Source organism: Syngnathus scovelli, chromosome 19, assembly GCF_024217435.2.
Source record: "Syngnathus scovelli strain Florida chromosome 19, RoL_Ssco_1.2, whole genome shotgun sequence".
Classification (NCBI taxonomy): domain Eukaryota; kingdom Metazoa; phylum Chordata; class Actinopteri; order Syngnathiformes; family Syngnathidae; genus Syngnathus; species Syngnathus scovelli.
This window is the reverse complement of record NC_090865.1, coordinates 7,703,986-7,731,382: the sequence shown is the minus strand read 5'-3', so window position 1 is coordinate 7,731,382 and position 27,397 is coordinate 7,703,986. Positions and strand designations below refer to the sequence as shown.

Below are 27,397 nucleotides of genomic sequence, written 5' to 3'. Positions count from 1 at the left end.
TAGTGGTTCGTGTTTTTTTGGGGCATTTCCAAGGCCTATCTTTTTATGATTTGAAAAATGACAAAATTAAAGTCTAATGCATCATTCATTATAAATATCATGCAGGTGTTTATTTTTCCATGTTTTTTTAGGGGGGCATTTCCAAGGCCTGTGAATGACAAAATTAACGTGTAATGCATCATTCAGCATTATAAATATCAGGGTTTTTTTTTGTTTCTTTGTCTGATTGAGGGTGTAAAAAAAGAGCTGACACTGACATGAAAGTGCGGCCATCCATCCATCCATTTTGCCACTTTTTATAACAACTTCTCAAGTCCCTTTTGCAAGGCATCAGTGGAGCGGGGAAGGGCGGGGCTTAATTAGTTGCTGACCTCGGGGTACCCGTAGTAATTCTCCAGCTCGGCAAAGATGTCGTTGGGGTTCTTGCAGCTGAGGTTGCAAAAGCAAGCCTGTACCCACATCACCTTCCACGACACAGCCGAGCCGTCCGGGCACACAAAGTCCACATTCACCGTCTTAGATTTGTACGGAATGCAGCAGCGCTCGTCCGTGCACACGCCGCAGAACTTAGGCCGGTACTGCTTGTTGCTGGTGCAGCCCGAGATGCTCATGTTGGACGCACGCTCCTCGCGGTAAACGTTCAAGCACTTCTTGCCCACCTGACGACCACAACGAGGACCACCAAGCAGCTTACCAAAATCTCATTGTCATAACGAGCGAGGAAAAAAAATGTCGGGAAGAAGGAAGGGAAAACGGCAGGGGGGGTGCTGCATCTATACCTTGATGTGCTTGGTGAAGTCGATGTCGCACGGCCGCAGGGTACACAGGCGCGACTCCTTGACCAACTCGCAGCGCCGGTTGGCATTGGAGACACGCAGAGACAGACCGCGCCCGCACGTCTTGGAGCAGGGACTCCAAGACGTGGTCTGGCTGACACAGTTCTTGTGCCAGCTGCTCAGTTCAGCGGGGGGCGCTGACACATGCGGAAAACACGTGGACAAACCCCGACACAGCAAATTTAGCGATTTCATAAAAGCGCCGCTTTGTCGCCATCTTGTGGTGTGATTGTTGAGGCGAGTCGAAGAACTCATACCCATATCGCCTAGCGCGTGTGCAGCTCTGTTGTTTTCATCCATGTTCGACTCCACGGCGTGCCTGGGCGCCGTCTTGCGTCCCCTCTTGGGCTCGTCGCATATCCACTCCTCGCAGCAGCGTCCGGGCACCTTGACGCGGCGCGGGTTCTGGCACCAGACGCGCGGCGGCTTGGACTGGGTGCAGAGCGGCACGCAGCCGATAGCGCCGTTGACGCACACGCACTGGTACTTGCAGCTGGGCTGGAAGCTCTGCCCGTTGCGGTATATGATGCCGTCGTGCTCACAGCCGGTACCCACCATGTCTAGCGGAAGGGGGCGGGGGGGAATTTGCGGATGACCGAGACGCTACACGGAGACTGCGAGCGAGCGACACTTACATGCACACAAGCCCTTTTCGTACCTGGGCTTGTCCGAGCTGTAGTCACAGTAGAGCCCCCTGTGGTGGTCGCAGGTGTCGGCCTCATTGCACACCTCGCCCACCTGCCGGGCGCAGGCCTTGCAGCAGCCGCAGCCGTCCATCAGCAGGCTGACGCCCGGCGGGCAGGCGGGCGGCCGGGCGGGACACTCGCAAGGCCAGTGGCAGTAGCGCACGGGGGTGTAGGGTTCGGCCGACGGCGACGTGAGCGCCGCGGGCACAGCGGTGGCATTCTGCTGGGAGGACGTCTGTGGGACGCAAAGTGAGAAAGACTCAAAACTGCTTTGTCCACTGCAGCAATTTCTAGTAATCCACCGTCACTTAATCATTGTCGTCGAGTTTGTAAGGACAAAATTAAGCCATCGCTGAATCCAGCAACAGTTTGCAGCATTAGAGGCGCAGTGACCCCTGATGGCCACATTAGGTCGCCAAAGCAGACTTGATCAAGAACACTGCTTCTAATGTTTGGATGACTTATGATCCCCCCCCACACACACACACACACACACACTCTCACACACACACCATGAAATACACGGATGACTTCTATGCATTCATTTGGACGAGTGCAGGCAGAAGCCAGAAAAACAATCCGACCCTTTCCTGTATACCTGTTGAATCCCGACTGCAGTTATAACCCACAAAAGGAGCCAACTCATCCCGGGCGAGTTGCCTGACATGGATCCAGCCCAGAAACGCCGTTCATGTGCTCCTATACGGAGTGCGCAGTGTTCCGCGCGCACACGCCACATCCTGCACCCGACCGCGACATCCCTGCACGCACCCACCGTCCAACTGAGCGAGCGAGTTCCGAGCACAAGTGTAAAGAAATCCATGATGACGTCAACGGGCTTTGACACGCGGCTTTTCAGTGTGCAGCTCCTCCTCCTCCTCCTTCTCCTGTGAGTGCGGCCCTTTCAGTCCAAGAGCTTTTGGGCAGAATTAGCGCCACCAATTGGCGCCGAAAAAAAAAGTGCGCCCTGGGGCAACGCGTGAAAATACAGACGTCGCAGGGCGCTTCATAATTGGAAAAAGATGCGTTACAAACAGCTTTACATTAAATACGCCACAATTATTCAATCGGGAGGTGAATGCATAAAACAATCAGAGCTACAATCATATTGCTGCAAAGCTCAGTTAATGGCAACCTATTCTAGTTGTTGCCATTTAAAGAAAATTGAGAGCGTTCTCTTTTTGTCCCGATATTCTGATTCTTGAGCTTTTTGGGTGGATAATAATTTCACGCGAGGCCCGTGGCTTTTTGCTACATGCCTTGTTTTTGAACGTGTGGACCAAGCAATCCGCTAATATAGAGATGCTTTATATAGCCGCGCTCTCGAGCTCACGGACGGGCAAGAAAAAAATTAATGGAAGCGCTCCAGCAAGAATGCTGCAGCCTGGCGCGAACGTGCCCGCAACGCGGGTCAACATCTCCGAGCCTCCACGATCGGAATGCAACGTGCGCGTCTTCGGGGAAGCACAACATCGGCCTCACACAGAAACGCGTTTGAAACCAAATAATGTTTCCCCAAAACGCCAATACGGCAACTCTGCCACTTGGCAATGGAGGATTCTGCATTCCAAAAGATTCCAATTGAAAAAGTGACGTCACGCTCAAAGTGCCAACGAGAGCGCAACAAATCAGACGCAGGATTCGAGTGGGCCCGTCTAGCGGTACTTCGCCGCCGGTGGAGAAGCAAAAAATGATTTGGACTCTGTGTGAGTTCCTTTTGGGTTCACGCTAAGTTGGCGAAAACAAGCAAAAGTGCGTCTGCCTGCCCGGCATAAAAACGGACGCCGAGCCTTACTCGATGGTGTGGTGCGTTCTCCGCCCACCCGCCACAGGAATGCTCTGTCTCGGGAGTGTTTTGGCTGACCCGCCGTCCATTGACGCTGCGGCCGCTGGGTTAGTCGGCCAAAGTCATTCGTGAGAGGCACAGCTGGAAGACATGCAAGCAATCGATGAGATGCTGAAGCGATGACAACATCTTGCCTCTGATCTTCTCGTGCAATAAGAGAACGTGTTTTGCCTGACGTGCGAAACAACGAGATCGAGCAGAAAGAAAATCTATTTTTAGGACACAGACAAGCGTGAAAGCGTCTGCCGATATTTTCGAAATAGTTGATCGTGCATATCGTTGACGTGGAGGTCCCACTTGTCAGGCAGGGATCAAGGCGGAGGACTCGGATGCAGAGTCTTTCTTTTCACGGATTTATTCCAACAGAAAGATGACCAAAAAGACAACTCAAAGCGCCTCTTGCGAGAGAAACACTCGGCAAAAGTCCAAACAAAAAGCGTCGCACTCAGGCGAGACAAAAAGGGCTATGGGGGAAAAGGCACTAACAAAACGCGTCGCTCTGTGGGGAGACAGAAAGGAGGAATCTTAGTAGGAATTCGTACGGCAATGAATCGCTGGTGGTCAGGACGAGGGAAGACACACTGGCACAAGACAAGGGGAAGACACAGAAAGGAGGAATCTTAGTAGGAATTCGTACGGCAATGAATCGCTGGTGGTCAGGACGAGGGAAGACACACTGGCACAAGACAAGGGGAAGACACGGACTAAATACACACAAAAGGGCTGGGACACAAGTGCTGACAATTAGTGTCAACCACACAGGTGCACACAATTGGGATCAGGGAATACAAGACAACAGAAACAGAGGAAGGAACCACGAACTGAAACGGAAGAGATGACAAAATAAAACAGGGGGAATGCGCTTTGCACAGGTGCGCCTGGCCATAATGGCTCCCTGGTGCATAATAACAGGGTGATAGATGATGACACGGCGATAAATGCGCAAGTCCCATCTGGGCGGCTGAAGGCAGCACGCTCATTATGAGCTTGGCTGGCAAGCAAACTCGTACTCGTAGGTTGGCATTAAAACATGGTCACGTAGGGGGGGAGGGGGGGGGCGCACAGGTGGCACCACACAAGAGACTTTCACTCTTTGCACTGTCTCTTCTGTCTTTGAAGAATAACCTGAAGGTGCAAAAGCCGGCTGGTATCACGCTGCCCTGCGCTGGATGATGTGGCAGCCGGAAAATGTGATGTCATTCTCATGAGTGGGCCTTTCCGGACAAAAAGAGCCACAAATGCCTCATGCGGGCTTCACTTAAAGAATGTTGTGCGAGACGGAATGATGGATTTTACGTCGAGATTTTTTAATTTTTTTTTTATTTTTTATGGTTTTGTTGTACCCGCATTTGACAACATCCTCAGTTTGCACACAAGAGTAAAACGACGGCAACGGTCTCATGGCGGCCAGTTGTGGTTTTGGCTGCGCAATCGAGTCAGACTCGCTTTTAGATGTTATTTGCAGCTAGCCAGGCGCTAACTAGTGGCCCGACGTCTGTCATTTCGAGAGGGCAGAGTCGACTTTGGAAGGAAAAACGATCCCTGACGAGCATCTGGGGAATTTGGCTTGTAAGAAAAAACCTCGCAGTGGATAATTTTGTCATTTCAGACAGAGGCTGTGGAAATGTCCTTGCAGCGTTCAAACGCTGTCGGGGTTACTGGGGTTCCCCTAAAGACGTTAGTGGAAATGCCACCAAAACGGGGCGAGGTGCTCCTGCATCTGCATCTTTTTCCTGATCTGCTCAAAAGTTTATAGCTTCTTCCTTTTTACAAGCTCGCCTGCTCATTAAAGCGCGAGAGTGGATGAGTCAGTGTTTTGTTAGTGTAAAAAGGGCATGGTTAAATCATGTCTGTGTTCGTAAAATTGACATTACGTGTTGGCAGAAAGCCTCCTGTGCAGTGCATGGTAATTTTAGGGTGCAAGCCTCAGAAAGCCGTTGCTCTTCTGTAGCCAAAATACTCGGAACTCGGCCCAGTCCACTGCACACATTGTTAAAACTAGTCAACACCCTGTTCATAGTTCTGGAGAGGGGCGCATTTGAAAACAAGAGGTCTCGGACAGCCAGTTTCACTACGTTGCTGTAAAGGTTTTGGAGAGGCCCACGATATGTTGACTTGAACCTAACAAGTATCCGTCATGTTTTTTGTTCTCGCGCTCACATACGCACATCCATGGGAGTGAAATATTTCCGGCCGCACCCCAGACTGCTTTGGGTATTTTTAGTAGTGCTATAAGACCTATAGAAAACAACTTGGGAGAGCACACCACAACTTCAACAACCCTGCAATCATCTTTTGACATTTGTTTGGGGGACCACTGATTTGTGCAAAGTAGTTAAAAGTTACTGACCTGGATGGGGCAGGGAGTTCAAATGGGGCAGATCTAGCAAAATGCAAAATGAAAAGAAACAAAGAAAGAAAGAAAAAGCTCACATTGGCAGTGTGGCAGTTGTGACCTAGTACATTATGAGCATTAGTGCCACCTACAGGACAGGAGAGGGTAGCACCGGCACTATGGATTTTTCCGAGCCAGACGGAACCAAAAGACTTCCTCCCAATGCACATTTGCAAATGTCTTGTCCTTTTCCAGGAAAATACTTTTTTTCTGGCTTCTGTTTGGCTGCAGTGGCCTTTAATGAGTTGTGACTTGCTCAAACGCATCCTGGCCTTGGCCCATTTTCTTAGGTGTTCCCTTATCTATCTTTCCAAGCTCCTGGAGCAGGTCCACGCCCGGGGTGTTTTTCATGCCAAAGAAGAAGTCGAGTGTAGCGGTAGCAGCTGACGTGGAGCTCCGTGTGTGCTTTTGTGTGTGTGTGTGTGTGTGTGTGTGTGTGTGTGTGCGTGCGTGCGTGCGTGCGTGCGTGCGTGTGAGCCTGCTGCAGCTGCAGACGCTCCAGTGACAGCGGCCCGCCGGTGAACCCCTCGGGAAGGAACCTTCCAACAATAAGTGGTGAAATGCACGGAATGTAGACAGGCTGACAGATACAAATGGACAGCAGAGCAACTGATAAACACTTGAAAATGCCAAAACAGCAAGAACAGGAAGCCGAGGGGGCACCGTGGACACCAATCTGGGATCATTATTGGACTCCGAGGAGCTTTTGCAAGTCCAAAATGGTGTGATCATGTACCCCCATCTCAAAAAACAGAGTGCCGAGTTATTGTAAACTTAGTCATTTGGCTTTTGAAGCAGGGAGGGCAGCGACCCAGCAGCTCCAGCAGATGGCGCCACAGTGAAGAAACTTACTTCAAGCTTATTCATATTAAATCAAAACTAGCGGTTTTAGCTTGCATGCTAACTAAAAATTGACTGCAAATCTAGCCAAGTGGGCTGTGTGCCGCATTTTGCTTTCATCCTGAAAACACCACTGACCATATGTTTTTTTTTATTCTAGGGCTGATGCAAGATTCTCCCTTTAGATGAACTATTTCCACCCAAGCGACCATTACATTTTTGGTGTTGCGTGAGAGTCATGGAAAAAGTCCACACGACAGGCCCTGACAGCAAAACTTTCCGTCTCGGCGGCAGCTGATGCAGACAGAAAGATTTACGGAAAACTCATTTGGCTGTCAAACACCTGTACTACTCTGACATCTTGTGGACAATGTGAAAAACTGTTTAGGTTGACTAGAGTCAATAGACGGACGGCACTTACTTGATTGCTTGGTGAAGCCAATTACTTGCAGGCGGAATTTGTCAGGTTGTCTGTGTAAATGTGAAGAGGACAGCGGCTGGTGCACTGCACGAGACAGATCTACTCCTAAAACAACGGAAAACATGCTGTTACAACAATGTTGAGTATTTCTCAGCACATACAGTATTTTGACCAAAGTTATGACACATGAAAACGGTTTGCAATGGTATAACAGATGTTTTGGTTAAGACAAATACTTACAATTAGTTGCTTATCTATTGCAAAAGTGCTGTCTGTTTTTTTTTTTTTTTATACACGCGGAACTTAGAATGCAGAACCATTTTCTGTATGTCTCTTTTGAAAGCGGACCGTCTTTTTGTGGTACACTGTTTACTGTCCGACAAGAAACAAGTAAGGTGAACATCGTAGTTCTCTTTTAATCCATTTCATGGACGACGATGTGGAGCACAAAGTTGGTGACGCCGCCGCGCCTTCGGTGATCGACCGTTACTACACACGATGGTATAGAGCCGGTAAATAAAAACAAAGTGGTCCTCGTGTAAGGCTTTTAGCCTAGCCGTCGTGTAAAGTGGACTTGAGGCTTAAGTTGTCACTATTGCAAAAATATCGAAATACAAATGTGTTTCACAAGTCAGGACACTGCAATAATGGAAAACAATATAAGCTCATAATTGATCAATGGGACCAATCATTGATTTATTGTGAGTTTTCTATGTAATGCATACATTTTATAGATATGAAGGGAAAGCCGTGTGAAGACCATTGCATTCTTCAGCATTCAAACAGGTAACTATTTGTTGTTCTACAATTAAATAATAGCTGATCATACATAAAAAAAAACCTGTGTCTGTTCTTCTTTCAGAATATGTGTCATCACCTTGGCCGAAACTCACCCGCTGCTGGAGAAAGGGCGAACCATCACTAAGATCGATTACCAGATCAGTAAAAGCTGCAGCCGTTTAAACAACAAAGTGTCTGGAAAGTCCAAGCGGGTAACGTTAGCACCCTGAATGTGTTGCATTTCAGCCTGCCTCTGTACTCACTTTTATTGCTTTGCGTTCACCAGGGCGGACAGTTCCTTACCGAATTTGCACCACTGTGTCGTATATCGTGCACGGATGGAACTGAGTTCACGGTCTACAGGTGAACCTTCCGGTTTTGTATCCACAATTCGTGTGTGGAGAATTTTGTCCCAGTCATCCCAATCTATTTTGCAGCTGCATCAGGGGACATCTGCTGGAGGTCAACGAGAACATTCTGGAAAGACCCGCTCTCTTGCAGGAGAAGGTAACTGAAGCTTAAGAACGTTCATCTAATCATGACGTCAGTTTGATTTGAAGCGGTTTTTGCGTGCAGCCATCCACGAATGGCTACATCGCCATCATCCTGCCGAAGTTTGAGGAGAGCAAAAGCATCACGGAGAACCTTCTGAGCAGAGGTGACTTTGAAAAGCTCATCGCCGGACGGGAAACCGCACAGACGACGGCGTTAACGCAGCCGTCGTGAAGACATACGTGAAATTGTGCAAGAGCCGTGCTTTCAGGATGGCTGCACGTCATCAGCCGTTTGGTCTTTGATGCACTGACTTCTTTGACATTTGCCTCTTTTTTCTATACTTTTGGAAATGGGCAAAATGGCCTGATATGGTGGACTTCCTGTTGCATCTTTTCCGTTCTCAAGTTTTGTACGGGACCTATCGGAGGTTGTAAATATTGAAAACATTTTAGTTTCAAAGCCTTATGGTTTAGTTTTAGGTGAATGTAAAATCCTGTTTAGTTTTGAATACATCACATCAAACAAGCAACAGTGATTTAATAAAAAATATTGTTTATTATTTATTCTTCGTGTTATGCATTTTATTATTTTATCTAAAACTAAACTTCTTCACGTCCGACCAAGCATCCTTAGCTGCTCACACTTTGAGACAAAAAGCATCTCGACACAAAATCGATCATGGCCATTCCATGTACACACCTGCTAACAAATTTCTCCTTAAGATCATGTTTGGCATATTTAACTGGGTTGTCCTTATGTGGCACATAGTGTGGAACAGCGTAGCGCAAAACTGGCACAAAAACACATAGCACAAGACAATCATGTTGACGCAGTGGATGTAAAATGTACACACCAGTGTTCAAATATGCAATTTCTTTTGAGTCAAAAAAGACCTACAAACCATTTAAAAACTTTTCCATCATTGAGGCGTTCTGACCACAGCCACATCCTCAGTTCTAAGAGGGTGTGCACACTTTTGATCTCTTTCGTAATGCCGTTTTGAAAAGGCTCCACTAAAATTTGAGTTTTTAAATGACAACATTTTGAGCAGAGGTGTGTCACCTTTTATCCACTGTTTGTACAAGACAACAAGTATGGGCGACGCCACAAAGCTCAAGTGAAGTTCTTGAATCAATTTCGGCAGCTTTGTCGCCCTCGTGTGGCCGTCGGGTGTAATGACGCGACCCACAGGCTCCAGTGTTCGTTTTAGTTGCTTTCCAGCAGGTTGAGGCCTGCCAAGTGCTGCTCGAAGGCCTTGACGGCAAATTCGTCATGGTGGCTGCCATCGTTGTTGTCATTGTTATGGAGGATGTCCTCGCCGTCTCGGACGGGTGTGGAGGTGTTCGGGCGCCAATCTTGCGGAGAGTCCAGGCTGCTCTGCTCTGACTTGGACTGCCACAAGAGGATATGGAAAGCCGTTTGAGCATTTATTCCATAGCCTTGATATTCCGCTTGTTTTGCATGTACTAATACGTGTTCTCAACGCACTCGCAGTACTTCTACTACACCATTAATTTTTTTAAACTCTAATAATCCATTTTGTCTTATTTTTTTGGGAATTACCTTTGCATTGGGCTTGTTACACGCTGGAAGAATGTTGAGGATGAGGGTCAACATGCTCCTGGTAGTCTGAATGGAAGAGTCCACCTGAAGAGACAAGATAGGAGCCCTCAAGAGCTAGTCAACACATCAAATGTGTTGCTGTGTGGTACCTTCTGGAAAGTGGCGCTTTTGCCCAGCACGGGGGTCCTGGACCCCGCCTGCAGTTGTTGACACAACACGAGCAGCTTCTCCACCTTGGACATCAATGCCAACTTCTCATCACCAACCAGCTGAAAAGAGATTTAATAAATGGAAAGAAAATTTCGGTGAACACAGCAAGATTTTGTCATGATTTTCAGTTCAGCTCAGGTTAGGAATCACTCGCTTCCTGCAACCCGGAAAGTTGAAGGCAGTTACTCCAAACACACATTGGGCCCTTCCAAAACGTTCCAGTTCCCTTTCACCGTGTTAATGCGTAACATGGCAAAACAGCAGGGAGCGCTGTTTTGCCGGTAAATACCTGCGTGCTGAAGATTTGCAGGGAAGAGCACAGCTGGAGTCCTTCTTCCGACAGAACCTGAAGAGGACAAGAGCAAGGAAAACAAACAAGAAAGTGATTTCTGCAAGGCGAGAAGGGGGAGCGTGTCTCGGTTTCTGAAGAATCAATCTCAGAACAAATGACATCATTTGAAAGGCGGGAGGAGGTCAAGAACAGACCAACAACAATAAATGGCCTGATGATGCGTTGGGTCCATCAAGAAAAATGATTTCTCACTTCTGGGGTGTTGTCTGTTTTATCCCCCCCATACCAACCAGTGTAAAATAGCCCGACTGCAAAGAATGGAAACGTAATCGACCCGATCTGGAAAAAAAAAATTGGGTCACTCCTCAGGAAAGACGTACAAGAAGAAGTACCTCAGCTTGACGGAAGAGATCGAGCGTGGTCTTGAGCAGCCCCTCGCCTCTGGGAAAGGCAAGCAGAGAAATAAATGAAGACCAAGCTACGAAAGAGGACGTTGTGCTGACAAGTCAACCTGGTAAAGAGGTACATGTTGTAGGCCATGCTAGCCACGCTCTGGCTGTGGCGAACCACCTGCTGCTCTTGCTCCTCCCACTTTTCCAGTTCGGCGTCCACGTCGGACGACAGCAGTCGCAGCTCCAAGCCCACTTTGGCCACGCCGCTCTGCTCCTGCACGACCAGCACAAAGGCGCTGCCGGTTTGATCTGGCTTAGGGCGACAATCGATCACGCACTGTAGCATGACAGCGTGGCCTCACCTCGGCGTCCAACTCGACAGGCTTGGCACTCTTCGTGTTGGCGGCGTGTTTCTGCAAGGTGGAAGAACAGAACCAAAACAAAAGTGTATCTCACCATGCCGTGATGAAGGACGCATGGGTGCACTGCAGGCGACTCACTCCGGTTCTGGGAAGGGACAAATAGGCCCTTTTGTCTCCTGTAAGCACAAAAGCGGACGGATGGGGCTTTAGCTCATCGGCATTCCTCAACTTGAACTTTGAAAGCCTCACGTAGAAAACAACAGCACGAGCTTGCCGCTGAATGTTTTCATTATTGCAGACAGAGTTGTTTTTAGCAATTCACAAGTTAATCAACGTGCGCACCTTGCTTTCCCTCCAAGACGTCGTCGATCTCGCGCAGCAGGAGCACCACGTCGGCCAGCTGAGACTCCCAGGCCTCGCAGAACACGTCCAAGTTCTCCTTAGCGATCTTGCTGGACGGGTGCAGCGCAAGCGTCTGCGCTGCCGAAACGATCTTGAGAAAAACACGTAAAATTATAATTGGTATCATGACTATCATTATATGTATTATTGCTATTGTATAACACAGTGAGGAAAAAATGGCATCATGACAACCTGCATAAAAACATCAGCAAAGGTTAAAAAAAATCAATGTTAATTCGTCCTACAGGAAATGAGGTCGTCCCCGGGAGGGTGTTTTCATTAATAGCCAATTAGCCTGTTGGGCTAACAGCATAGCGCCTGGTGCTGCTGCCTTACTAACGGCTCGACTTTTCACCTCTGCGGCCGTGTAGTCATTACGCTGGAGGACCGAGTCGGATAATTACAAGCACGGACAATTTCCCACAGCAAACACAATTAGATGAGGGAGAGGCGCACGGGCTGGCTTCAAAAACAATGGACGTCTGCAGCGGCCAACCGGAATACAGGCGATAGCGGGATGGTTTCCACTGAGCAATGTGGCGCTTACCTGCGGGCCGATCACGTGGAAGGTTTCCTGGGCGTGCACGCAGGTGATCTCCAGCGGTTTGGTGCCGCAAACATGACACAGCAGCCGACAGTTCTGCGGGTGGGGAGAGCCGTTGGGAAGGGGGTCGGCAACACTACTTGCCATCCCTCGGCCGTCGTCGTACCTCCACTAGCTGCTCCTTTTGCTCAGTCAGCGTTCGGGAATACTGTGCCACCGCCTCTGGGTCGCCCTGGGCGCCGGCAGCCTTGAGCGCACGCAGCGGCGAGTGCTCGGCATGCATCCTCAGCAGCTCGAAGGTGCGACCCACCGCCACCTTGTGCAACTGAGATGCCAAAATCGCAGAAGTGCCGGTTGAAAGCAGCCACATCATCCCTTAGTTAAATGCTAACAAACGGCAGACAGGCCGGATGGCTTGTCACCTCGCGTCTGAGGTCGTTGACACTCTGGCACGACTTGGCGATGGCCACTTCCAACTCCTCGCTGGTCTCCATGGCCTGCAGCGACTGCTGCTGGAGCGGGCGCAAAACAAGACGGGAGACATTTCACACGCGGCTCCAGAAAACCCAGAAAGGAAAAGGAAGCTCCGTACGGCCTGGGTCCAGGCGTGCAGCAGCTGCCGGGCGTCTTGGCGCGCCAGCTGGCACAGGGCTAGAATGGCCTGGCGCTGCTGGTGTCCCGTGTACGGCGAGTCGGTGAAGTCCTCTGTGCGCTCCACCAGCGCCTCCAGCCGGCGGCCCACGCCTTCCGGTGGCGAGGCGGCCAGCTTGTCGCGCAGGCTCTCCACGCTCATCTGCCCAAAGCAAATGCAAATATTTCAGTCACCTACTTTTTGAGTCTGGTCATTAGATGGCGTGCGGTGGACAAATGCGCTGGATATAGCGCGCACCTTGTAGTCCTTGACGGCATCGCAGATGCTAGCGGGTAGGACGGTTTTGGCGCAGCCGCGGGCCTCGGTGACGATGTCCACGACCTGCTCAAGGGCGCAGCGCATCCGCTGGAAGACGGCGTCCTTGTTGATGCGCGCCGACTCGCAGTCAGGGTGCCTCAGGCAAGTCTGCGGCCGCCAAAGCCAAATGGGTCAAAAGCCTCAGCTCAGCTTCATCCGGACGGCGAGCCTTTTTACCTTGGAGGCCGTCAACAGCATCATGGTGCATTTCTCCAGCACGGCCCGAGCCGCTGCCATACGGGCTTTCTTCCTCTCATCTTTCAAGTCCTGCAACAGACACGCGGGTGGTCAAAAGTGGCTCCTGCCAATTGTCTCTGGTGCTGCTACGAAGGGACACATCAAAACAAAACGGAAATCCAAAATAACAGAAAAGGATCTCACAAAAATAGAACGAGAGGGACACAAATTGCACCTCTCAAAACCCAACTGGGCACGAGGAAGATTTGGCCAAGGGACAAAAGAATCAAACACGCTCTCAGCAATTTAGCACAAAGGCCATGTAATTATTAGTCATTATTTCCTCCCGCTTAGCAGCGACGCATAAAAAAGTGCAAGCTGCTCCCAAAGAGAACTCGGCATGCAGAGTTGAAGCGTACTAGTCCTCACATTCTGTCTGTCGCCAGTGAGGTGTGCAAAGTCCACCATCTCGTTGCCAAACTGGCTGAAGATGTGCACAAACCCCTGGAAGGTGCTCACGCGCTCCAGATGCTCCAGAGTCACCAGGACCTGCCACAAGAGAGAGAGAGAACTCTTTCATTAGGGGCTGATGTCGGCTGTCTACATGTGTCTACACAGTTTGTGTTCAAATGGCTTGAGGCTATGCTGATGCTAATTTTCCTAGCGTTGAGCTAGCGGAGGCAGTTACCTTGTTGCGCGATGCCACTATCTGCTTGATGACGATGCGGTCGGCAAGCACCAAAACCTTTGTGACGGACGACAGTAGCAGCCGGGCGGCCTTCACCATACCTGAGCGGTCGCTGAACACCGTCACCGAGGGCGAGGGAACGACGCAGGGTGGGCCCGGCTCTGTCAGCTGGGCTATGGTGTCCCCTGCAGGACAAGACAAGGCAGAAAGTCACGCGGGACCAAGAATAACACGTGTGGGAGAGTTTGCGTGTATCCTGACTCTTTTGTGGCCAACATACCGGCTCGGCGCGCCTCGAAGCAGGCGTGTCCCATCTCGTCCTTGAGCTCATGGTGCTCCAAGGCGATGGCCTCCCCGACGGCTACAAAGCGGCCCACCGCCACGCTGACCGCCTGGCCCACGCGCTGGATGGCCACCAGGGTGCGCTCAGACTTTCTGGGACGCTCTTTGTGGTTGATCAGCGTTGTGATCTGGACGGCAAAAGTCAAGTCAGGAGCGCATCGCACAGCCTTAGCGGAGGCCCGGTAAAAATAGAAGTGGGCGGGAAAGGCCACCCAAGGGTGCTTGACGCAACTCCTACTGAGCCCATCTATTATGTATGCCTCCAGTCAATGAACCATCACTTGATTATTAATTGCTTGCACACTTATTATTGCGCAGAGAAAAGTACCGATGCTGTTTATGTAAGAAACCAAGTCGCAAACTGCGTTGAAACTGTTTGGAAACACTTCATACCTGTCTTATCGTATTTTCCGGAATATAAGTCGCTCCGGAGTACAAGTCGCACCAGCCATAAAATGCATAATAAAGAAGAAAAAAAACATATACAAGTCGCACCGAAGTCACATTTCTGGGGGAACTTTATTTGACAAAATCCAACATGACATCTACAGACATGAATAGGCAACAACAGGCCAAACAATACAGTATGCTAACTTTACATAAACACAAACGCAGAACTGAGAACGTGCCTAACGTAACATCCATCCATCCATCCATTTTCTGAACCGCTTAGTCCCCACGGGGGTCGCGGGCGTGCTGGAGCCTATCCCAGCCGTCATCGGGCAGTAGGCGGGGGACACCCTGAACTGGTTGCCAGCCAATCGCAGGGCACACAGAGACAGACAACCAATCGCACTCACACTCACACCTAGGGACAATTTGGAGTCTTCAATCGGCCTACCAAGCATGTTTTTGGAATGTGGGAGGAAACCGGAGTGCCCGGAGAAAACCCACGCGGGCCCGGGGAGAACATGCAAACTCCACACAGGGAGGGCCGGAGGTGGAATCGAACCCGCACCCTCCTAACTGTGAGGCGGACGTGCTACCCAGTGCGCCACCGAGCCGCCCCTAACGTAACATATTAACTTTTATTCAAATAACTATAACATAAATAACAAGTTTATCAGACCATCAGCGTCAGTCCAAATCATTAAATCCAATTTAATCTTTATCCTCCGTGTATAAATAACGCTGCTGCTGACTCCGGAAGTACATGTGGAGCTGAGGTCAAACTCATTGTCAGTTGCGGTTCTAATTATTCCACAGGCCTAGTGCGCCCTCATGCAGTTTTAAGTGAAAATAATATGTGAAGTGATTAACTATACTTGTGAGTATGTAATGTGTAGTGGTAGTAAGTAATGTGTTAACAATTTCACATATAAGTCGCTCCTGATTATAAATCGCACGCCCAAACTATGAAAAAAATACTGTGATTTATAGTCCGGAAAATACGATAGTTTGGATCAATTCAAAATTGATAGAAATTGTTTTATTGGTATGGCCAACACCAGAGCTGAATATCTCCCGAGAGTCAGGAACGCATCGCTGATGTAAATCAGTCGGAAAACAAAAGCAGCTGGGGAGACGCACGCCGTTAGGAGTGGAATGAAAGCAGAAAGCAGACGACACGGCTGACACGGATTGCATTTTTGGACCCTGTTTGTGTCGCGTCCGTAGCTACTTTGCACGATTCATCGGTGCTGAACGCTCCCACCATTGTAAGCCGGGACAGCTCTGAGAGCCAAGCCAGAATTTGGAAAGAAAATTGGATTTTTGGCCAATTTTTGCCCAGCAAGAATGTGAGGTCTTTATAGTGGGTGTCAGCACAAAACGTATTCCTTTTATTCTCAGTGTATATGCTATTCAATATCTCTATTTTTATTCATTTTTGTGAGCAAGCATGTGGCTGGGTGTGTAAACGCAGGAGGCCGCTGATTTGTTTCCTGGCAGCGTTGCCGTGCCGCACTCAGCTCGGCCGGCCGCTGTGACTTCCCGAACCTTGCCCCGCCCGAGCATTTAGGGAAAAAGGACGAGGAACGTCATCTGCCGGGCTGATAAAAGTCCGGGAAGTGGAGGAAGAGGAGCCGGCCGCAGCGGATAACAAACGAGAGATAATTCAAACATCCACTGAAAGATGGCGGCGCGTGCACACGCAGCGGCCACTCTCTGTCCCGTCGGTACGGTGATTTGTTCGTCTAATGAGTGTTCGTCCGACAGTCTTGTGTGTTCGTCTCGTCCGTGCTACAAGTACAGCAGGCAGGTTCTGCTTGACATCGGCAGAAGTGGGTTTTGCGGCGTTCTGGACTTTGAAGCGTCGACATTAAAGGCGCTCGGACTGCTACGTCCTGAAACGTCGCCGACCTCACCCGCTATTCCTCCTCCGGTTGGGAGCCGTCGGAAACGGTGTGCGAGGAGGCAGAAGAGGGGCAAGCGCGGAGGCGTCCGGGCCAGGCTGGCGGCCAACCCAGCGCGACCGGCGGTGCCCTCCATTCTTCTGGCGAATGTTCGATCGCTGGACAACAAAATGGATTACGTTCGCCTGCTGAGGTCTACGAACCGGACGGTGCGGAACTGCTGTGTGCTCGTGTTCACCGAGACCTGGTTGAGTGACAACATTCCGGACTCTGCAGTGCACCTGGAGCGGCTAGCGTGCTATCGGGCGGACCGTGCCATTGTACGAGGGGGAAAGTCGCGTGGAGGTGGAATATGCGTCTACATCCGAGAAGAATGGTGCCGGGACTCTGTGGTGGTATGTAAGCACTGCTCGCCGCTTGTGGAGTTTGTGATCATTAAGTGCCGTCCTTTTTATCTGCCGAGGGAATTTACCGCGATTCTGCTAGTCGCGGTATACATCCCGCCTTCCAACATCGAAGGAGACAGGATCGCGGCGCTTGGTGAACTGTACCAGGCTGTCAGTGAACAGCAAACAGCGCACCCTGACGGTTTCACCATCTTCGCTGGAGACTTCAATCATGCCAACCTGAAGTCTGTTTTCCCGAGGCTTCACCAGCATGTTCCTTTTCCGACACGTGGCGACAGCTTCCTGGGCCTAGTCTACTCGGCGCAAAAGGGAGCTTTCAAAGCCACCCCCCTCCCCCATCTGGGGCTTTCTGACCATCTCACCGTTTTGCTTTTGCCCGCATACAGACACTTGGTAAAGGCATCCAGGCCGGTTCGGAGGCAGGTTCGAGTGTGGCCTGAGGGTGCCTCCGATGCACTTCGTGACTGCTTCGACACCACTGACTGGGACTTGTTTAAGCAGGCAGCCACCTACAACGATTGGACGGACATAGAGGAGTATACAGACTCTGTTACCTCTTACATCACGAAGTGCATCGATGATGTGACTTGCTCGAAATCCGTCGTCACTCGCGCGAACTGGAAGCCGTGGCTGACGGGGGCTGTCCTCAGACTGTTGAGGGCCAGGGACAAGGCTTTCAGAGCGGGGGATGAGGCTGGCTTGAGGACAGCGAGGGCCGACCTGTCCCGAGGCATCAAAGAAGCGAAGAAGGCGTTCTCGTGCAAGGTCTCCACCCACTTCAAGGACAGCAAGGACGCACGTAGCCTTTGGCGGGGCATTCAGACCATCACGGACTACAAGCCCGCGCCGAGGAGCTGTGAGGGCGACATCCGTCTGCTGAACGATCTGAACCGCTTCTTTGCTCGCTTCGACGCCCAGAACAGCACTTGCCCGCTGAAGACCACTCCCCCCCCCACACGAGCAGCCCCTGCGCCTCTCTGCCGACGGTGTGAGGAGGGCGCTTGCCGCTATTGACACCCGTAAGGCGGCTGGCCCTGATAACATCCCGGGTCGAGCGCTGAAGGACTGCGCTGGGGAGCTGTCGGGTGTCTTCACGGACATCTTTAACGTTTCCCTGCAGCAGGCCATCGTCCCCTCGTGTTTCAAGGCTGCCACCATCGTTCCTGTGCCGAAGAAACCTGCACCGTCCTGCTTCAATGACTACCGCCCTGTGGCACTGACACCCATCATCATGAAGTGCTTTGAGCGGCTGGTCATGGAGCACATCAAGTCCGTTCTCCCCCCCACCATTGACCCTTTCCAGTTTGCGTACCGTGCCAAGCGGTCCTCTGAGGATGCCATCTGCTCTGCCCTCCACTCGGCCCTCACCCATCTGGAGAGAAAGGACTCATATGTGAGGTTGCTGTTTGTGGACTTCAGCTCTGCCTTCAACACCATTGTGCCGCAGCGACTCATCTGCAAACTCGACGAGCTGGGCCTCAGTACCTCCCTCTGCAACTGGATACTGGACTTCCTCTGTCAGAGGCCTCAGGTGGTGCGTGTTGGCGACAAAATCTCCGCCAGCATCACGCTGAGCACGGGGGCCCCCCAGGGCTGCGTGCTCAGTCCATTACTCTTCACCCTGCTGACGCATGACTGCACTGCGACCTACAGCGACAACCGCATAGTGAAGTTTGCTGACGACACGACTCTGGTGGGTCTCATCACAAAGGGCGACGAGACTCGGTACAGGTCGGAGGTTGACCTTCTGACCACGTGGTGCAGGGACAACAACCTCCTGCTGAACGTTAATAAGACCAAGGAAATCATTGTTGACTTCCGGAAGGGTCACACAACACACCTGCCGCTGATCATCGATGGTGCTGTGGTGGAGAGGGTGAGCTGCACCAAGTTCCTGGGGGTGCACATCAGTGAGGACCTCTCCTGGTCCGCAAACACCTCGTCACTGGCAAAGAAAGCTCAGCGCCGCCTGTACTTTCTGCGGAAGCTCAGGCGTGCATGTGCTCCTCAGGCAGTCCTGTCTACATTTTACCGTGGCACTATTGAGAGCGTCATCACCGGTTGCATCGCTGTCTGGGGTGGTAACTGCACTGAACAGAACTTGAAGGCCCTGCAGCGCATAGTGAATACGGCTGGTAAGATTATTGGTGCTTCGCTCCCCTCCCTGAAGGACATTTACACCTCCCATCTCGCCCGCAAGGCAACCTCGATTGCCAGAGATGTGAGTCACCCGGCTCACTCTTTGTTTGACCTTCTGCCCTCTGGGAAGAGGTACAGGAGCCTGCGCTCCCGCACCACCAGACTTGCCAACAGCTTCTTTCCCCAAGCTGTTAGGGCCCTGAACTCGCTACCCCCTTCTGCGTAGCGTGTGGCACTGTTGCGCTATTTTCGGGAATGTCTGCTGTACGCGCACTTGCTCCTTTTTTTTCTGCTCCTCTTATTTATTTATTTATTGTTGTGTTATTTATTCATTATTTATTCAGCACGCTTTTGTTATACTTGTTACTTGTTTGTCTGTTGTGAGCCATGTCTTGTCACCGTGGGATAGGGGGGAACGAAATTTCGGTTTCTTTGTGTGTCTTTGGCATGTGGAGAAATTGACAATAAAGCTGACTTTGACTTTGACTTTGATAAAGCAGCCGAGGGAGGGAACAGTAGATGGATACCCGCGATGGGCGACAACGGCGAACGCACGATCCGCAAGAGACGTGACGGGCTAATACCGCGTGTCCGTCTGAACAAATACGAAGCGGCGCGCGCTCAATTCGCTGCGTCAGATGCGATCTGATTTGAAGCGAGACGGCAAAGGCGAGCGGGGAATCGATATCCAGCTGGAGCTGGAACCGTGACGGCAAAAGCCCCTCAACGTTCGACACCTGCTTAGCTTAGCGTATCGCGTTAGCGTTACATTAGGCAATGGATAACACAAGAACAGTGTCTTGTATTGTTGATAATGACTACGTGGAGCACTGCATGGAGTTTGGTCCTCATCAGGGGTCTCAAACTCATGGCCCGCGTGCCAATTGCGGCCCTCGGGACAATATTTTGCGGCCCCCTGCGTGACATCTAAGCTGTGTGTTAGTGCGGCCCGCGAATTTCTTTTCGCACATGCATCTGGCCGTTTTACTTTTTTTGACACGTATGGGCTCCCGTAGCTCAGGCTCGTGACAACTGGGCGAAATAGCAATTGGCTAATTGGCGAATTAGCACTTTGACATGTTTGAATGAGCGAGTGGAGGGAAATATCTTGTCACTGTCACCTAGTGCTGTACATTGTTTGTCAGCCCTCGTCATGTCTGTTTCAAAACCTGCCGTGAAGAGAAAAGTTGCGGATGAGCACAGGCAATTTCAGGAGAAGTGGGAGGCGGAATATTTTTTTGTTGAGCACAGGAACGTCGCAACCTGTCTAATATGCATGGGTAAAGTTGCTGTTAACAAAGAGTTTAACATCAGACGTCATTACTCAACTGAACATGCTGAGGAGTATGCAAAATACCTGGGAGATGAGCGAGAGGATCGGGTCGCCAAACTTAAATAATCTCTACTGAGGCAACAAGTTTTTTTCAAAACAACAAGCAAAGAGAACGAAGCGGCTGTGAAAGCTAGCTATGTTGTGAGTGAAATGATAGCAAAAGCTGGAAATGGATTCAGGCACAGCATTCAGTGGTGAGAAGTATGCTGATACCATTGGGAAGCTACAAGAAGAATTTGATCACAGGTTTGCAGACTTCAAGACACACAGAGCCACTTTTAACATTTTTGCTGACCCCTTCTCCTTTGATGTTGAGGATGCCCCCCCCTGTTCTGCAGATGGAGCTAATTGACCTGCAGTGCAATACTGAACTCAAAGCCAAGTTCAGGGAAGTGAGTGGAAGAACAGTGGAGCTTGGACAATTTTTGAGAGAACTGCCCCCCAGCTTCCCTGAGCTTTCCAGGATGTTCAAGCGGATCATGTGCCTTTTTGGCAGCACCTATCTGTGTGAAAAGCTCTTCTCCACAATGAACTTCAATAAGTCAAAGTACAGGTCCAGAATTAAAGATGAGCATCTTAAAGCCATACTGAGGGTCTCAGTTGCCTCCTCCCTCAAGCCAAATGTGGCTCAGCTGTGTGAGAGGAAGCGTTGCCAAGTCTCTGGCAGCAAGGAGTAGGAGGAAGTAGAAATGAAGCCTATGTTCTGAAGAACTGTTCCTGTTCTTCATGTTCTGCATGTTCTGACTGTTAATTTGTTCAAATTGAGAAGATTGGATCAGGACCTTTTTTATGGATTACTTTTGTGGATTACGATTTGTTGCGGCCCAGCCTCACCCAGACTCTACCTCCAGCGGCCCCCAGGTAAATTGAGTTTGAGACCCCTGGTCCTCATTAACACTAATCGTTTGGATTAGACCTGGTTTTTGGACTTTGAACTGAAATTCTAATAAACCCAAACAAACCAACGAACAAAACAAGAGTTGGTCCAAACAAGCTGCTCACATGTCGTCCCTTGTGTCGTCTTTCTACAGAGCGGAGTTTAATGAGCGGGTAATTCAATAAAGTCCTCGGCGGGATCGGCCCGACCGCTTGCCAACTCGGCCTTGGAGAACATTCCATCAGTCATCGGGATGGCTAATTACAAGTAATGGAGAAATAATAGCATGCGGCTTCCCACAGCTATAGAATGCTCGGCTGAAGAAAAGGATCAGCAAGAGAAAGCAGCCCGGTCCAGACACAAAAGCCGACTGCCGTGACTCTCCACCACTACTTATAAAGAGTTCGCCTCGAGGAAACACTCTCGCCTCTCGGCTTGTGCTTTTCGGAAAGATAAACCCCCCCAGACAAAAATGAATGACGGCGTCAATTCATCAAGATAAACATCAGAACCAGAATTGAGCCTCCAAGGACGAAGACGACTTGGGCTGCTTCAGGCCTGTAAAGCACTCAAGAGACTTTTGACCCTTGATAGTACGCATGGGCTGGAAACAGGAGAAGGAAGGCCCCTCCCAGTGGATGAATTCAGGCGTTCATCTGACTGAATTTCAGTGAAACTCGTGTCAGGGGCAGATTGCCCCCAGCAACTTTCCAAAGGTGCACTGCTCAAAGTTGCTTCCTCTCTCGATCGGCTCGTTATTTATAGAAAGCGGGTGACTCCCCCCCCCCCCCCTCCCCCCGTCATCTGGCCCACAAATAGTGACGAGACGGGACGGGAGTGTCTGATATGATCTTACATGCCGAGGTTGGATGATGTCCACTCACAGAAGCGCCACATTATCACCCAGCTGATAAAACGCTATCTCTCCTTGACAGGTTCCAGAATCACAACAAAGGACGACGGCCGCTGCACTTTTTCTCCTTCAACACTCCGAACGCAGAGGTTTGTCTCATGTCATGACAACTGTCGACTTTGGCTCCGCTTTCATGCCCCCGCCTAGCTAATGAGTTAAAGTTAAAGTCCCAATGATCGTCACACACACATCTGGGTGTAGTGAAATTTGTCCTCTGCATTTAAGCCATCCCCGTGTGATTTTGAGCCATCCCCTGTGGGAGAGGGGAGCAGTGAGCAGCAGCGGTGCCGCGCTCGGGAATCATTTGGTGATCTAACCCCCAATTCCAACCCTTAATGCTGAGTGCCAAGCAGGGAGGCAATGGGTCCCATATTTATAGTCTTTGGTATGACCCGACCGGGGTTCGACCCAACAACCTTCCAGTCTCAAGGCGGAGTTGATCCGGGCACAGCGGAGGGACTGAGATTAAAGATTGAGAGGCCTGCAAGGCGAGCCATTCTGTGATGGGAAACAAAATGAGGAAAGCGGATGTCGTCCATCAGCCGTGGTCACAAAGAGCGCTAACGTAGCTAGCAGCAAATGACAACTGTCTGAGCTGTCTCATCTCATTCCTTGCAAACGATTGACAGAGACTGAAAGTTGAAGGAGAGTGGGTGGCGGGGCTTGGGGGCAAAGGGCCACAGCACTACATTAGCCGCCACAACCCAGCTGATAAAGAGCACTTCCTGTCTATCTCATGAGTGGAAATGGACGACTTGCAGCTGTGACGCCATGTCGCCATCAGATGAGTCGCATCTTTCTCGATAGTTGCGCTGTACCTGCGCCATGCCAGCATTTTCGCAGCAACGACAGAACGATGATCATGAATGCTTTCATCGCTGCAATCACAGCTTTTTTTTTTTTTGGGCATAAAAATAATGGCCATGCATTTTGGCCAGTGCCCAGGCAGCAGACTTGTCATCTTTTCACTCTTGGTTGCCTCCTTGGGCCACTCCATACCTGACTAGGATTTTATGTATGAACCCACTTTGACGCCATTCGCACGTTGCGGGTTCAAATGAGAATGGGCAAAAACGAGCTGATCAGCGTGTCCACTAAAGTACGCTAATTGCTGGAAGCTGTTGGCTTGGCGACCGGACGAGAAAACAATGTGCCTTGGCAACGCTGGAGATAAGCGTGAACCCTCGGTCGCTCTGATTCACTGGCCCGCCGGAAAAACACTTTTCACGAGCAAATGCGTGGAGTCGATGGAGCCTTTTATCAGCACTTAACGAGAGGCAAAAGAATCGATGGCGACTCCAGGGATGTGAGCGTCGCCGACAGCGACCGCTTCACACTTTCGGCTGCGAAAACAATGATGCACGGACGGCGAAAGATCACCTGCCTGGTAATAGCGCGCTGCCTATGTCATCGCCCAACCAGCCAATCAGATCCCAGCTTGAGCACTTTTGCAGCTACCAAGCTATTCTGAAGCCTCCCGCGTGCTTGGTCCGGACATTTCGCTTTTAAAAGGCAAAATAAAGAACATATAGCGAGGTCGACCCGCAATACAACAATTACATATGAATGAAAAAATCAAATCCAAATACAATTAAAGCAAAAGAAAAAACCTCCTGAAAATTGAATGACTTTGTTGGTGTAAACAAGGCTATGGATGGCGTTGATTTGCGCTGCACATCCCTTCGCTTTCTGTTGACCCAAAGCAAACAAGCGCGCATTCCAAAGCGCAAAGACACACAAACCCCGCCAGCGCATTGGCACTACAGTACACACAAAAGGACGACTGTCTCGAGAACGACAGCGGCCTTGAACGGCAGCGCGGGAAGGCGCGTGATGAGGCCGCTTTGGCTTTCCGCGGCAAAAGAACAGCTTATGCAGGAATTGGAGGGACAAAAACAAATGTGGAAGCTCCGCGCAAATCGCATCCCGGAAGCTTTTGTCGGGATTTAAAAATATGCAATCCAATTTGAGTCACATGACAAAACAACAAGCCTCGTAATCGCGTCTCTCGATGATGTGCAAGGGGTGGGCGTGTCATCAAATACGGGCCCATTTAGCTGAATATCGCACTACCAAACTTCAGACATCAAGTGAGCACGACTTGATGCTAAAATACTTGGGCAGAGGGCTCGTTTGGTGGGCCCAATTATTCTGGAAAAAAGCCAAGCAAATCCCTGTCACAGCCGTTTAGCTGTTCTCCCATCTGATCAAACTCCAAACGCCTCGTGAGAGCCTGAGACCACCGACAAAAGCCTCCAAGTTAGCAAGGCTTTGACGCCGCTGCCATTCTCTCTACGTGAGGGCTAATTACATCCCAGCTGGTACGCTACCATTGGTATGGATATGGAGCGGCGGCGGCGACATCGGTTGAAACAAAACCAAAAACTAACTTGAGTGACAACCTGTAGCCCGAGGCTTTGGTGGGACAAAAAAAAAAAGCAAAAGGCCTCCTCAGTGTTGCAAATAAGAAGTGAAAAGTCATGTGGTTAAAGGCAAGCTGAGAAGGGGCGGGCAGGAAGTGCAAAAAGGGGAAATGGAAGCACAAAGAATCAATAAAAATGCGTCAATAGGGCAAAGCTGGGTGGGACAGCGTTCATGTGCCGTGCATATCCGGCGTGCATGTGCAAAGGCGGGAGTCGCCCACCGGGCTCGGGAGGGATCACGCCTGATAAGGGGACTCGGAAATAGCAAGGGAAAAATACAGCAGAAGGATCAGACGAGATAGCAGATTTTCTCATTTCCTGCCTGATAGACATCAAACGCCACAACAACACAAAAAGTCCACCTTAAGAAAGCCATTGGCCCTTTAAGCTCCGATGCCTTGGCAATTTTGTCAATGTTGCTTTGTTTGCCTTCTCTTCACGTTACAAATGTGTCACTGACAAGCTGTTGGACGACAAATGCTTACTTCTCTCACTTCTGACTGAATGATGTCATTCAAAAAAGCAGTCCTTGGAAAATATTCTCTTTGCAATATCTGTTGCTACGCAAACAGAAGAAAGAAAGGTAGGAATAAAAAAAATATCTTTGAAGCACAATAAAATAAATGCCGCAAGAAATTATTAAAAGTAATTCAAGTCGTTTCAACCATGCAAAAAGCATCTTAAAATTCCGCGGCATAAATAGGATTAAAATATATCGTCTTCCGATGAATGAATCCGTATACTCAAACTTGTTCCAGTAGATGTGTGAATGCTAAAAGTCAAGCATTTATACGCACGAGGTTGGGTTAGTTTGTGTTAGCAAGGGTCAAGCGTTACATCCAAAACGTGAATGCTGAGTAAATGCTGAGCTTCAAACCGTCACACTACCCCGCCCCCACCCAAAAAATACTCCTCGTGAATGCTGAGAGTCAAGCATTAACATGTTTGGGAACTTTGAGTTCAGCAGTCACACGCATGTTGCAAGTCAGAACGGTGGATGAATGCTGTGTGTTGAGCATTCGCCTCCAATCGGCGTGCGTGGAATGTTGCAAACTTTTCGGAAACTTTTTAGCAGGCACACGCAAAAAAAGGTGCATTTGTGCGTGCGCCTAGTTGTGAGTAAAATGCACACGATGTGTTACGTTATGTAATCTTGCAGGTTCTGCCCAACAACAGACCAGCGTGAGCTAAAACTTGCATTAAAAAAAAAATGTCCCATGTGCTTCACTCACGCTTTCACCGGAGAAACACAACAACAATTAAAGTGCGCGCGCGCCCCTATACGACAAGACAAAACCCATTGCAAAACACGCAAAGTTGCCGCGCGGACTTTACCTGAGACACAAGCGGGATCAGCGTCTGCTCCACCGAGCGAGTTTTGATTTCCAGGCCGGAGTCCAAGTTGCCGCACGGAGGCGAAGCCATGCTCGTACGCCCTCCCGCCGAACCGAGCAGCGGCTCCCGGCCAGCCTCACTAACCGCGCGACGCCGCCGACTTCACCGCGGATCTCTGGGGGAGTGTCGGGAGTCCGATTTGCGGTTGCTGCTCCCCGCTCGATTTGTGGCAACTGCGGCTTCGAGCCAAACCAGTGCATGCAAGTTGACGGCCGGAGGCGGAGTGCGGACTGGAGCTCACGTGTACGAGCGCACACACATGCACGCTCGCGTTCAAACACGCTGCTCGAAGTGAACGTGTGCAACCTTGTGCAGCGTGACCACAATGAGAATGTTCCGTCGGATTAATTTACAGTTACAGCTCATATCTGTTCCGAACCACCACAAAGTAGCATTTAAAATGCTTGCATTTTTTCTATCCTATCCAGAATACTTAAAAATGGGGAGAAAATAATTGGTTAATCTTTTCTAGTCCCACGCTGTCTAAATCTACGTGACGAAAACAAACTAGCTCGATAATGTACGCGTCGTTCTTGAATGCAGGTCTACCGCTTAAGGGTGTCAGCCCTAAAAGCTAAAGAAAAAGCCAAATGAGGCCTACAGAGTTGATTCTTTGACACTGGTGAGCTTTGCATGACGGGAGAGGTCACAAGACATGTCGGCGGCCATGCTGGCGACAGTTTGAGGCCTTTTTTGTGCTCTGTTTGCACCTTTGTGACACTCAGGCACTATGTATTGCAAAGCCTGCAGTGAAGCTTCTTGTTCACACGCACGCACACGTAGTATGTCAGGGCATGCAACGTGTCGTGCCGCTACCGCTAACGAGATAATATCGACACGTTTTCTCTGGTGTTAATCAGCCTTCAGGTGCCCTTGCGTGAGCATCACCATGATGATAAGGAGCTCATTGTGCGAACCGCGCAGTTTGTGCCGTTCCACCCGCGACTGTTCCATTCACGCTCCGACAGTTTAGAGAGCCGCACGCAGATAAGAAAAGCGGATAGGTCGCCGTGTGTGGCTGGGAAATTGTTTAATTTTTGCGCTGGGAATTTGCAAAATGTGCAATCATCTGTTAGCATTCTACCGACCTAAAATGCTTGTAAACTCAAACTAGTTTTTTTTTCATTAAAGACTCATCATTTAAATAAAGGTCTGGTTTTTGGGAGAAATTTGCCATCCCGCCACAAAGATCAATGGAATTTGGTAGCCATGTCTTTGCCTTTGCCAAAGGAGGTTGCTGTGGAAATGCTCACCTTCATTAACACGGGCGTGAAAGCACCAGTTTTATCTCCTACGTCAGCATATTTGCGTCTGCTATAGGAGCGTGAAAAAAGAACCACTTTGAGGCTCACCGGGTGTTGACAGGCACCTGCTGTTCAACTCTGGATGCAGCCAC

The 27,397-nt window shown here is 50.0% G+C and overlaps 3 protein-coding genes across 7 annotated transcripts; 1 reads left to right on the top strand and 2 right to left on the bottom strand.

Annotated features, from left to right (window-relative positions):
* Nucleotides 1-84: 84 nt before the first annotated feature.
* ccn4a (cellular communication network factor 4a) lies at nucleotides 85-2,404 on the bottom strand. The gene is made up of 5 exons (XM_049750856.2): nucleotides 2,121-2,404; nucleotides 1,472-1,757; nucleotides 1,094-1,396; nucleotides 780-973; nucleotides 85-659 (listed from the first exon to the last, which is right to left on the bottom strand). The coding sequence occupies exons 1-5, from the start codon at nucleotides 2,343-2,345 to the stop codon at nucleotides 360-362; spliced, it is 1,308 nt and encodes a 435-aa protein (XP_049606813.1). The 5' UTR covers nucleotides 2,346-2,404; the 3' UTR covers nucleotides 85-359.
* A 4,957-nt stretch (nucleotides 2,405-7,361) lies between these two features.
* On the top strand, nucleotides 7,362-8,862 carry abitram (actin binding transcription modulator). Of its 2 annotated transcripts, none has more exons than XM_049750878.2 (6): nucleotides 7,362-7,536; nucleotides 7,759-7,810; nucleotides 7,887-8,016; nucleotides 8,091-8,167; nucleotides 8,242-8,311; nucleotides 8,381-8,862. In XM_049750878.2, exons 1-6 carry the CDS (start codon nucleotides 7,452-7,454, stop codon nucleotides 8,528-8,530), a joined length of 564 nt encoding a protein of 187 aa, XP_049606835.1. In that variant the 5' UTR covers nucleotides 7,362-7,451; the 3' UTR covers nucleotides 8,531-8,862. The 2 variants fall into 2 exon arrangements, with proteins under 2 accessions (XP_049606835.1, XP_068505041.1); XM_068648940.1 differs by having other exon boundaries at nucleotides 7,384-7,525.
* Nucleotides 8,835-26,267, bottom strand: ctnnal1 (catenin (cadherin-associated protein), alpha-like 1). Of its 4 annotated transcripts, none has more exons than XM_049750824.2 (19): nucleotides 25,942-26,267; nucleotides 14,159-14,348; nucleotides 13,879-14,063; nucleotides 13,620-13,739; nucleotides 13,191-13,280; nucleotides 12,954-13,121; nucleotides 12,657-12,857; nucleotides 12,487-12,576; nucleotides 12,231-12,389; nucleotides 12,068-12,160; nucleotides 11,461-11,611; nucleotides 11,257-11,294; nucleotides 11,119-11,169; nucleotides 10,876-11,030; nucleotides 10,745-10,805; nucleotides 10,362-10,418; nucleotides 10,012-10,131; nucleotides 9,863-9,946; nucleotides 8,835-9,691 (listed from the first exon to the last, which is right to left on the bottom strand). In XM_049750824.2, exons 1-19 carry the CDS (start codon nucleotides 26,029-26,031, stop codon nucleotides 9,506-9,508), a joined length of 2,289 nt encoding a protein of 762 aa, XP_049606781.1. In that variant the 5' UTR covers nucleotides 26,032-26,267; the 3' UTR covers nucleotides 8,835-9,505. The 4 variants fall into 4 exon arrangements, with proteins under 4 accessions (XP_049606781.1, XP_049606782.1, XP_049606783.1 ...); XM_049750825.2 differs by having other exon boundaries at nucleotides 12,487-12,573; XM_049750826.2 differs by having other exon boundaries at nucleotides 10,757-10,805; nucleotides 25,942-26,266.
* Between the last annotated feature and the right edge of the window lie 1,130 nt (nucleotides 26,268-27,397).

Coding starts and splice junctions, on each gene's coding strand:
- ctnnal1 (XM_049750824.2), bottom strand. CDS start 26,031: ATGGCTTCGCCTCCGTGCGGCAACTTGGACTCCGGCCTGGAAATCAAA. Junction 13,281..13,619: donor TCACTGGCGACAGACAGAAT/GTGAGGACTAGT, acceptor TGTCTGTTGCAG/GACTTGAAAGATGAGAGGAA. Junction 10,132..10,361: donor TGCAAATCTTCAGCACGCAG/GTATTTACCGGC, acceptor ATCTCTTTTCAG/CTGGTTGGTGATGAGAAGTT.
- abitram (XM_049750878.2), top strand. CDS start 7,452: ATGGACGACGATGTGGAGCACAAAGTTGGTGACGCCGCCGCGCCTTCG. Junction 7,537..7,758: donor CACACGATGGTATAGAGCCG/GTAAATAAAAAC, acceptor TACATTTTATAG/ATATGAAGGGAAAGCCGTGT. Junction 8,312..8,380: donor CCGCTCTCTTGCAGGAGAAG/GTAACTGAAGCT, acceptor TTTTGCGTGCAG/CCATCCACGAATGGCTACAT.
- ccn4a (XM_049750856.2), bottom strand. CDS start 2,345: ATGGATTTCTTTACACTTGTGCTCGGAACTCGCTCGCTCAGTTGGACG. Junction 1,397..1,471: donor CGAAAAGGGCTTGTGTGCAT/GTAAGTGTCGCT, acceptor CCCTTCCGCTAG/ACATGGTGGGTACCGGCTGT. Junction 974..1,093: donor ACACGCGCTAGGCGATATGG/GTATGAGTTCTT, acceptor CGCATGTGTCAG/CGCCCCCCGCTGAACTGAGC.